Source organism: Oncorhynchus mykiss, chromosome 19, assembly GCF_013265735.2.
Source record: "Oncorhynchus mykiss isolate Arlee chromosome 19, USDA_OmykA_1.1, whole genome shotgun sequence".
Taxonomy (NCBI): Eukaryota; Metazoa; Chordata; class Actinopteri; order Salmoniformes; family Salmonidae; genus Oncorhynchus; species Oncorhynchus mykiss.
The window spans coordinates 36,281,892-36,294,320 of NC_048583.1; the positions used below are offsets into that span (position 1 = coordinate 36,281,892).

General features: G+C 42.8%; 1 protein-coding gene across 1 annotated transcript in view; it reads right to left on the reverse strand.

Annotated features, from left to right (window-relative positions):
* Positions 1-12,429, reverse strand: part of ccdc88c (coiled-coil domain containing 88C) — an 82,260-nt gene that overhangs the window by 41,112 nt on the left and 28,719 nt on the right. The window contains exons 4-5 of the mRNA XM_021574068.2: positions 9,422-9,491; positions 715-773 (exon numbers count right to left, since the gene is read on the reverse strand). Coding sequence (XP_021429743.2) covers positions 715-773; positions 9,422-9,491 — 129 coding nt within the window. The remainder of the gene's footprint in view (positions 1-714; positions 774-9,421; positions 9,492-12,429) is intronic.

Sequence of the window (12,429 nt, forward strand, 5' to 3'; positions counted from 1 at the left end):
ACAGAACAATGACCCAAAACACATCTCCAGGTTATGTAAGGGCAATTTGACCAAAAAGGAGAGTGATGAGTGCTGCATCAGATGACCTGGCCACAAACCCCCGACCTCAACCCAAATGAGATGGTTTGGGATGAGTTAGACCGCAGAGTGAAGGAAAATCAGCCAACAAGTGCTCAGCATATGTGAGAATTCCTTCAAGACCGTTAGAAAAGCATTCCTCATGAAGCTGGTTGAGAGAATACCAAGAGTGTGCAAAGCTGTCATCGTGGCAAAGGGTGGCTACTTTGAAAAATCTCATATATTTTGATTTGTTTAACACTTTTTTTGGTTACAACAATGATTCCATATGTGTAGTTTTGATGTCTTCACTATTATTCTACAATGTAGAAAATAGTAAAAATAAAGAAAAACCCTTGAATGAGTAGTTGTGTCCAAACTTGACTGGTACTGAACACACACACAATATGTATAAAGTTTGCCAAAGCCAATAGTTTACAGTATAATAAAAGGATATGACTGACTGCTTCTACACCAACTCAGTCTTCGAATGGAAATCTAATTCTAATGTAGGCCTACCTGATTGGCTCAATTAAAAGGGTTTGTTAATGTTTTGTAATTTTAACTTTATTCATTCAGATTATCATTGAGATCAAATCAATTTTGCAAGAAAATCTGTTTAAAATCTGTTTAATATGCTAGAAAAGGCAATGTTACCTGTACAGCACAGCCTAGGATCAACAGCAGCAGTCTCTTCACCTCCTCCATGCCCTTGCCTGTTGAAGATGAAAGATGAAGATATAACTGATTAAAACACCCTTTCCTTATATCCAATTGATTTTGAGCTCAGATTCAATGTTTAAATCCCACAACTCTGCAGGCCAGTCACTATCTGACACAGCCATAAAATATAACATTTTAAATCTAACCCTTTCCCTAACCTTAGTGGCACCCCAGTCTAATTTATCTCATTTAACACTACGATGGAGACGGAGGAGATGGCTGGCGTTTTACGATCCCCTCACCAAGTGCTATTGTGTGTGTTTTTTCACGTTATTTGTAACTTATTTTGTACAATATCGTATGACCGAAAATAGCTTCTAGATAACAAGACAGCGATTACTCACCCCGTACTGGAGGAATACTTTTTCTTTAACGAGTCGGACGGAAAGGATTTACTTCAGATGCCCGACAAGGCCCCTCATCCCAGTCATTTGCAGGAGAAAGAGACATCGAAGGCGAAGGTCTGGGTGCCTTGTAAGGATCCGACGGCAAGTGGGTAATCTCCCTTTACCCATAGGTCCCATTTTTATTAAAAAAATGTTACCTTCATTTAACCAAGGTAAGTCCGTTAAGAACAAATCCTTATTTTCAATGACGGCCTTGTTCAGGGGCAGAACGACAGATTTTTACCTTGTTTGCTCGGGGATTCGATCCTCTCGGTTTCTAGTCCAACACTAACCACTAGGCTACCTGCCGCCCCAACGTACAACGCCCTATTAGCCAACGTACAACCAATGGCAAATAAAATCGACTTACTACGATCACGTATATCCTACCAACGGGATATTAAAAACTAACATCTTATGTGTCACCAATTCGTGGCTGAACGACAACATGGGTTAAGCTTTTTCGGCAAGATAGAACAGCGGCCTCTGGTAAGACCAGGGTTGGCGGTCTATGAATATTTGTAAACAACAGCTGGTGCATGAAATCTAAGGAAGTCTCAATGTTTTGTATCTCATGATACGCTGTAGACCACACTATTTACCAAGAGCATTTTCATCTATATTCTTCGTAGCTGTCTATTTACTACCACAAACCGATGCTGGCACTAAGACAGCACTCAATGAGCGGTATAAGGCCATAAGCAAGAAAACTCTCATCCAGGAGGCGGCGCTCCTAGTGGCCGGTGACTAACGCCGGGAAACGTAAATCAGTTTTACCGAATTTCTACCAGTACTTTACATGTGCAACCAGAGGAAGATATATTTTTTTTTATAAAATTTTAACATTTAAAAAGCTCTAGACCACCTTTACTCCACACACAGAGACTCATGCAAAGCTCTCCCTCGCACTCCATTTGGCAAATCTGACAATTATATCCTCCCGATTCCTGCTTACAAGCAAAAACTAAAGCAAGAAGCACCAGCGACTCGGTCAATAAGAAAGTGGTCAGATGAAGCAGATGCTTGGCTACAGAACTGTTTTGCTAGCACAGATTGGAAAATGTTCCTGGATTATTCTGATGGCATTGAGGAGTACACCACATCAGTCACTGACTTCATCAATAAGTGCAAAGATGATGTCACCGTACGTACAAACCCCAACCAGATGGATTACCAGGACGTGTGCTCCGAGCATGCGCTGACCAACTGGCAAATGTCTTCACTGACATTTTCAACCTGTCCCGACGGAGTCTGTAATACCAACATGTTTCAAGCAGACCACCATAGTCTTCTTGGGCACAGGGACTAAGGTAACCTGCCTAAATGACTACCGACCCATAGCACTCATGTCTATGGCCATGAAATGCTTTGAAAGGCTGGTCATGGCTCACATCAACACCATTACCCAGAAACCCTATTCCCACTCCAATTTGCATACCACCCCAACAGATCCACAGATGATGCAATCTATTGTACTCCACACTGCTCTTTCCCACCTGGACACAAGGAACACCTATGCAATAATGCTATTCATTGACTACAGCTCAGCGTTCAACACCATTGTGCCCTCAAAGCTCATCATGAAGCTAAGGACCCTGGGACTAAACACCTCCCAATGCTACTGGATCCTGGACTTCCTGACGGGCCACCCTCAGGTGGTAAGGCTAGGCAACAACACATCTGCCACGCTGATCCTCAAAACAAGGGCCCCTCAGGGGTGCGTACCCCTGTACTCCCTGTTCACTCATGACTGCATTGCCAGGCACGACTCCAACACCATCATCAAGTCTGCCAATGTCTGATCACCGACGAGACAGCCTGTAGGGAGGTCGGGGACCTGGCCGTGTGGTACCAGGATAACAACCTCTCCCTCAAAGACAAAGGAAATGATTGTGGACTACAGGAAAAGGAGGACCGCCCCCATTCTCATCGAAAGGGCTGTAGCGGAGCAGGTTGAGAGCTTCAAGTTCCTTGGCCTCCACATCACTAACCATCATGGTCCAAACACACTAAGAAAGTCCTGAAGCGGGAAAGACAAAGCCTATTCCTCCTCAGGAGACTCGGCATGGGTCCTCAGATCCTCAAAAGGTTTTACAGCTGCACCGTCGAGAGCATCCTGACAGGTTGTATCACTGCCTGGTATAGCAACTGCTCGGACTCTGACAGAAAGGCTCTAGAGGGTAGTGCATATGGCCCAGTACATCACTGTGGTTAAGCTTCCTGCCATCCAGGACCTCTATACCAGACGGTGTCAGAGTAAGGCCCTAAAAATTGTCAGACTCCAGCTACCCTAGTCATAGACTGTTCTCTCTGCTACCGCACGGCAACCGGTATCCGGAGCACCAAGTTTAGGTCCAAAAGGCAGCTTCTACTCCCAAGCCATAAGACTCCGGAACAGTTAATCAAAGGGCTACCCAGACCCTACTTTTACACTACTGCTAATCTATGCATAGTCTCTTTAACTCTACCTTCATGTACATATTACCTCGACTAACCGGTGCCCCCTTGTAACCGGTTTGAAATGGCTAGCTAGTTAGCGGGGTGCGCGCTAATAACATTTAAAATCAGTGACATCACTTGCGGAGTCCTTGAAGTAGTTGTTTCCCTTGCTCTGTAAGGGCCGCAGCTTTTGTGGAGCGATAGGTAACGATGCTTCAAGGGTGACTGTTGATGTGTGCAGAGGGTCCCTGGTTTGAGCCCAGGTAGGGGCGAGGAGAGGGAAGGAAGAAACTGTTACACCCACACATTGACTCTGTACCGGTACCCCCTGTATATAGCCTCGCTACTGTTATTTTACTGCTGCTGTTTAATTATTTGTTGCTTTGTCATTTTTTACTTTACACCTATTTTTCTCAAAACTTCTTTAAAGCATTGTTGGTTAAGGGCTTGTAAGTAAGCATTTCACTGTGAGGTCTACACCTGTTGTATTCAGTGCATGTGACAAATAAAATATAATTTGATTTACTTAACAAAAAGGCACATCTGAATTAGGTGGTCCAGGCAAGTCATTGCACAAGTGAGTGAGTGGGTGGGTGGAGGGGGGCTTTCCTCTTTTGTTCTCTATTTGCTCCTCAAGCAAGGGGGGGGCCAATGACCTCACGGAATCCGATCAGACCAACTCCTTGAATGCCCTACTCCTTCAAGTTGTGTATGGCGCTTTTCAACAGTACAAGCAAAAACATCTATGGGAGGACATCTTGAAATTAAGACATTTTTGTTTGATTTTTTAGCGATATACAGTGCCTTTAGAAAGAATTCATACCCCTCGACTTATTCAACATTGTTGTTACAGCCTCAATTCAAAATGGATTAAATACATCCCACCCATCACCCCATAATGACAAAGTGAAAACATGTTTAGAGAAATGTTTACAAATGTATTTAAAATGAAAGAGAAATATCAAACCGACATAAGTATTCACACCCCTGAGTCAATACATGTTAGAATCCCATTTTGCATCACTTATAGCTGTGAGCCTGCCTGGGTAAGTCTCAGAGCTTTGCACACCTGGATTGTACAATATTTGCAGATTCTTTTCAAAATTCTTCAAGCACTGTCAAGTTGGTGGTTGATCATTGCTAAACAGCCATTTTCAAGTCTTGTAATTTATTTTAAAGCCAATTTAAGTCAAGACTAACTAGACATGGGAACATTCAATTAGAAAACCTACCAGGTCTTTGTGGTTGAATCTGTGTTTGAAATTCACTCCTCGACTGAGGGACCTGACGGATAAACATGTGTGTGTGGTACAGATGAGGTAGTCATTCAAAAATCATGTTAAAACACACACACACACATACACACATACACACATACACACATACACACATACACACATACACACATACATACATACACACATACATACACACATACATACATACATACATAAAACACTACTACTATTGCACACCGAGTCCATGCAACATGTGACATAAGCATATTTTTACTCCTACACGTATTTAGGCTTGCCATAACAAAGGGGTTTAATACTTAGAGTCAAGATATTTCAGCTTTTCATTTAATACATTTTTAACATAATTCCACTTTGACATTATGGGGTATTGTGTGTAGGCCTGTGGCACAAAAGCTCAATTTAATACATTTTTAATTCAGGCTGTAACACATTTGCAAAAGTTAAGGGGTGTGAATACTTTCTGAAGGCACTGTATAGCCAATTGACTTTTCAGCTGGCCTATCTAGTGGTAAGGGAAGACCCCCATGAAATGAATGGCTACTTATTGGCATTGGGCGAACCATATACACAATTGCAAACACCAATCAAATGGACGGCAGTTGATCAAAAACATACTGCAAGCGGAACATGGCAAATGCCAGGGGTCACAATCCAAAAATCCCAAACGGGGTGAGCGCGCTCCACTGTAGGATTTCATATGGGAAATGGTCAAAGTCAGGACTCAATCAAGGGTGAAATTTCCAAAATCTCATTTTTTTCAAAATTGTAAACCCTCATATCAAGTGTGTTTTGTACCATTTTACGAAATGTCTTTAGGTCAATTATACATATGTAGTAACCATATGGACATACATTTGTCTTATTATATTGAGTTTGCCCAAAAGGCCTTTGTTTTGTCCATTTGCCATATATGATCATAGGAAGTCAGCTTTCGAACAGTGAACCATGTGCAAATGGCATATATAAAATGTTGAGATGGCCTATATACTGACAAAATTATATACATCACTATGTTAAGCCCTGAATCAACCTAGAAGATCTATTTGATCACAGGAAGGCAGAATTTCTCATTGGTGATGATTCAGCATGTCCATTTCGTAACGGGGACATTGGCAACTTGCAGAAGAGCATGTTCACATTCACAATTCCAGTGGGTCAGATGTTTACATACACTAAGTTGACTGTGCCTTTAAACAGCTCAGAAAATTCCAGAAAATGATGCCATGGCTTTAGAAGCTTCTGATAGGCTAATTGACATCATTTGAGTCAACTGGAGGTGTACCTGTGGATGTATTTCAAGGCCTACCTTCAAACTCAGTACCTCTTTGCATGACTTCATGGGAAAATCAAAATAAATCATCCAAGACCTCAGAATAAATAAATAGGAGCCCTCCACAAGTCTGGTTCATCCTTGGGAGCAATTTCCAAATGGTTGAAGGTACCACGTTAATCTGTACAAACAATAGTACGCAAGTATGAACACCATGGGACCACTTAGCCGTCATACGCTCAGGAAGGAGACGCGTTCTGTTTCCTAGAGATGAACGTACTTGGTGTGAAAAAGTACAAATCAATCCCAGAACAGCAGCAAAGGACCTTGTGAAGATGCTGGAGGAAACAGGTACAAAGGTATCTATATCGACAGTAAAACGAGTCCTATATCAACAAAACCTGAAAGGCCACTCAGCAAGGAAGAAGACACTGCTCCAAAACCACCATAAAAAAGACAGACTACGGTTTGCAACTGCACATGGAGAAATGTCCTCCTGTCTGATGAAACAAAAATAGAACTGTTTGGCCATAATGACCATCGTTATGTTTGGAGGAAAAAGAGGGAGGCTTACAAGCCGATGAACAACATCCCAACCGTAAAACGGGAGTGGCAGCATCATGCTGTGGGTGTGCTTTGCTGCAGGAGGGACTGGTGCACTTCACAAAATAGATGGCATCATGAGGTAGGAACATGATGTGGATATATTGAAGCAACATCCCAAGACATCAGTCAGGAAGTTAAAGCTTGGTCGCAAATGGGTCTTCCAAATGGACAATGACCCCAAGCATACTTCCAAAGTTGTGGCAAAATGGCTTAAGGACAACAAAGTCAAGGTATTGGAGTGGCCATCACAAAGCCATGACCTCAATCCCATAGAAAATGTGTGGGCAGAACAGAAAAATCGTGTGCGACCAAGGAGGCCTACCAACCTGACTCAGTTACACCAGCTCGGTCAGGAGGAATGGGCCAAAATTCACCCAACTTCTTGTGGGAAGCTTGTGGAAGGCTACCCAAAACATTTGACCCAAGTTAAACAATTTAAAGGCAATCCTACCAAATACTAATTGAGTGTATGTAAACTTCTGACCCACTGTGAATGTGAGGAAAGAAAGAAAAACTGAAATACATCACTCCACTATTATTCTGACATTTCACATTCTTAAAATAAAGTGGTGATCCTATCTGACCTAAGACAGGGATTTTTTACAAGGATTAAATGTCAGGATTGTGAAAAACTGAGTTTAAATATATTTGGCTACGGTGTATGTAAACTTCCAACTTCAACTGTATTTTTCCTTACACCGTAGGTTTATATATATATTTTTTTAACTTCCCGGAACACCGGGCCCAGGGGGACGACCTGAGGCCTTCGGCCTATTTTAATAACACTCGCAGAAGTCCAGTAAGGGACCGTCCATTTGCAATATGAAGGTCCTCAATCATAAGGGAAATGACACAAGCGTCATCCCAATAAATGTCAACCTGCCAGGCAGGCAGCAAATCCCAAGTGACAGTTTTGTGGACCTCTCCCATCCCCCCAGTTCTTACACCAGTGGGCTGGAAGATCTCCCATCACTGATGGTTAGGAGCCATCAGTTAGTGGGTCAATCATTAAAATCTGCCACAGCTCAGGATTGGGTTTGGGTGTTTTTGTGGATGTAGCAAGCCCTTCCTTTTTAAAAGACGCATATGATTGTAAAAAACTATTTACCATGTCGTTTTGTGCAGGGTTTGTCTGGGATCAGCTGTGTGTGTGTGTGTGTGTGTGTCCCCTTGGGCCTGGATGGGACTTCAAAAAAGCTTGATCAACACTCTGGGGAAAGGGCAACACGGTTGCCACGGAGACCCTGTCTGCACCCAGCTCTGCCCTTATTCCATTGAGACCAACTAAAAAGACAAAAGAGGTACACAGGGCAGGCAGTGGTATAACCCTGAGAGGAGCTTTTCACTGTTTCTAATCTACACTTAACATAGCTTTTCCGTGACTTACTAACTTCCTGAGGTCATTCCATACAAAGATAACGCATCAATCTACACAATAATATTAACACATACCCCATTAACCAATATTGAGATTCAGTTCACATACCAAGGCTGACTTACAGCTAAAGCCTCCCAACAACTCCACCACTCAATGTTAGATCACTATTGTCCTTGATTGCTAAACACGTTTTCATACGGAACCAATCAAGAGGCCTAGATCTAGATAACTTGGCTCCCGGCAGGAAAAATAAAAAAAACAACCCACATGGGTGCTGATAAGTTATTTGTGTGTCTGACAGACAGTTGCAGGAACCAACATGCAAAACAAGTGTGCGGGCGGCATGGTAGTGGCCCAACCCATGAAAGGCCTAGCCACCAGGAGGAGAAGGAACAACAATGTCTGGCGGTGAAGCTGAACACTTCAAACATGACGTCATTATCCTAAAGATACTCTACTCTCATGCCAGCCGTTACAAAAGCCATAGAAATAACTGGTCTGGTGTTCCTTTTATTCATTCATGCATACAGTAGCGCACTGCAAGTACATGCATGAACTACATACAGTATGTGTGTGAACTACATACAGTATGTGTTAACTAGCTTTATGGAGTCATCTAGCGAGGTAGAGTTTCAAAAAAGTCATAAGGGACAGAGACGGCATGAACCACACTAGCTAGATTTAAACTCTCATGACAGTAGTGTACACAATATACGGTTCTGGGTTCAGAGATTAAAATTAGATGAGGAAACAAAAACAACTCTTCCTTCTCATAAAAGATTAGTTGGTCCCATCAAGGCCCAATATACCATCGTAGCCTTAGGTGAACTATCCTCAGCTATATCTGTATCTTGCGGACAGCAGGCCTCTATCTGACCTTTCCACACCACTATATAAGGTCTGACTGTCTCCATAGCCACATCTAGCCATATCAGGTCTATCCTGGCGAGGTTGTCGACACCAGACCGGAGAGCCCACACACTCAGCACTCTCCATGGCCTGATTAGCCTCCTACAGATAGAAGGGCTCCAACGGACTTTTCCTGCCTTTCCCACTTCCTGACTGACCCCAGTAAAAGGCCACAACATGTGCATCCTTTCCACCACAACACGCCCTCATACAGTACAGTATCTGGACCGAGATTACAAGGGAATACTTAAAGGCATTTGTAAGCACTTATTGTGAGTGTGAACAATAGATGGGAACCCCTACCTTAAATATTGCACTAGCCAGCTGGCCAACTAGATTTAGAGGCATGAGGATTGTTGTGAGTTTGTGAACAAGAGAATGAGCACCACAGTACCTGAGAGGGGGTCCTTCGCAATGGTCAGCACATTAGGCAGGGTCATCAGGATGAGCTGCTGGAGACTGTCCTGAAACCACAGAGGAGAACATACCGGATTAAGTAAGAGCAGGACCAGAGGAAGGAAAACATTGCAGCAGAAGTCCTGTATTGACTTGTAACGCAGTGCAGGGGTTAACTAGGCTAACTAATAAAGCCACAGACTCCAGCTAGAACAGAACAGGAAGCTTCCACCGGCATGAATTTGAAGGGTGAAGTCACTAACAGAGCTTGAACAGAGACCCACAGCAAGGTGGGAAAGGGAAACGTATTAAACACAGACAGGAAATATTGATGGAAAGAAGGACCATTTTCAGTTTGTAGAGAACACGTTTGGGGAGGAGGGGAGTTCATACAGTAACCAATGCAGTGCCCAGCTGTAACAATCTCCTAGTGAGAGAGAATATGGGCAGGGTTGTAATAACACACACAAAAATAAAAAAATAAAAAAAAGTCACAGAACGGTACATGTTGGGAATCAGGAAGGAACACAATCGCATACATACATGTACGTACTGTTTGTTCTCTCGTTTGTCACACTCACATGAATAACAAATGAAATGCTCAATGTCGGTCTGTGTGAGAATGGACCAGAAGAACAATGGACACCTTGGTAACAAGCTATAACACATCACACAGACACAGTAAACCAGACCCAACACGTCCAAATGACCTTAGCTCCTCGTTCAAACACACACCTACATAGAAAACATTACACCCACACAACTTAACACGGGTAGGTCACCTGTAATGGTTATAGCCGTAAACCCCAGGCACGTGCTTCAAACAACTCATTGTAGGAAAGTGAACAACTTGACTCTTGTTGGAGAATTTAACTGAAGTCTGCTTGAGGTCTTCAGGTAATACTGCAGGATATGTAAAATGGGAAAACTGAAAGATTAGGGTCAGGTTAGCCTCATTGTGAGAGAGAAAAAGAGTGAGAGCGATAGCAAGAGAGCATTGGCACAGAAGTTACTATGACATCTTTACTCCTTTTCTTTCCCATACAGGTTTCACTGGACTCGAGGCATTAGAATAGACCGGCCTGGGGGAGAATCAAAGGGCCTGCCGCCACTACAAGGGAGGGGCCTTCTGTGTAGAGGGGCTGGATGGTGGTGGTGTGGGGTAATGACCACTTTCACTCTCCCTCCCTTCTATTGCAGCAGACCCTTGGCAGAGGCCCCAGCCTAGCTACAGCTCTATTGTCAGGTAAAAACCGTTGGGCATTCTATTTGTTACCCATGTCATCCTGAGAAACCTCTAACACAAAAAACACCCCCCACTTCTGTTTCAAATGCACTGAACTAGAAACCCAGAGCACAAGATCGGTTAAGAAACAGCCGAACAGAGCAGAGTCTAACTGCCTGCTAGGCTCCTCATCTTACACTAGCAGCAGCTCAGTGAAAATGTCACCAGGTGTTGCTTGTCCTTAGTTCTCTTGGTAGTCCATAAATTCCATGGCGCAAATATATAAACATAGATACATAACATAGATCCAGACATGAAACAATTGTTCTATTCCTTGATTAGCCAGATTTTTACATTATTTTAAAATTAAGTTATGCTCGGCATGGCTTTGAGTTGCTGTGGTAGTTTGTTCCACTCAACCTTGCCAGTATTTAAAAAAAGGTGATCTTACCAGATACTCTACAGATAGCCAGACTAGCTGTTTAAAATGCTCGACCTTCGATGAGTACAATGAGGGAGTTAAGTACAGTTTCCACCAGCTTGTTTTGGCTGGTCTGGAACTTATTTTTTTAGCCGTTTAGGGATGCCGGTGAACCATGTTAGTATCACTTTGATTATGCGTGCACTAGCGCACCTGCCAGAGTCTTTAGGCTGTCACCATCAAGATATTTTGAGGTCCGAGATAGAAATGCCAGTGTCACCAGTCAAGTACCCATTCAATTAACACCCAAGGTAGCTGACCGAGGTAGCTGACTGAGGCTTTTCGTGTAACCACTGAGTTGCCCACGCGGACACTAAAACCAGGGGACCTTCAAGCTTCTCTCTGGATTCTGTTTTTTCCAATATGCAGCGAAAGGTTTTCTGAAAGTAATTTACTGATATTGGATAACTCTGCACTAAGGATATTTTCCACTGAGGCTTTGTTCTTTTGGGATACCAGTAGAGCAGAGTCATCTGCATACAAAATCAATTACGAGAGCAGGCTGATTTCATATCGTTAACGTGTGTATCTTCATGCTCCTTGACCTTAGTCCTGCATTCGACACCAATTCGAGCCCAACATTCTTTTGGGGGGATTGGAAACCACATTTGATTTACGCAGACGAGTTCAGATCTGATCTGTCAGAAATATATCAGTTAGTCTCTGTGGATTATTCGGTGTTCCTCAAGGTTCCCTTCTAAGACCACTACTGTTCTCCATCTTACCGCTTGGTAATGTCATTCGGAAACACAATGTCAACATTCACCGCTATGCAGATGACACACAAGCAGTGCATTTTGATCAAACATGGTGAAGCCCCAAAATTGCCTACCCTGTGTTCCAGACATAAGGAAGTGGATGGCAGCAAATGTTTAAAAGTAAAACTCAAACAAAACAGTGACGCTAGTTCTAGGTCCCGAGAAACAAAGATCTGCTGTCAGACCTGACAATGAATCTCAATGGTTGTACAGTCATCTCTAATAAAACTGAAGGACCTAGGCATTAGTCTGGACCCTGATCTCCCTTTTGACAAACAAAAAATATTAAAATCTTTAACATTACAAAAATCAAACTTTTTTTTTTTTTTTTAAAGCTAATCCATTATTTTGTGACATCAAGATTAGATAACTGGCTACCCAGACAAGGCACTCAAACTTCAGCTAGTGCTCAATATGGCTGCTAGAATCTTGACTAGAACCCCAAAATGTTATCATATTACTCCAGCGCTAGCCACTACACTGGCTTCCTGTTAACAAGGCTAGGGCTGATTAAGGTTTTACTGCTAAAGTATAAATTATGG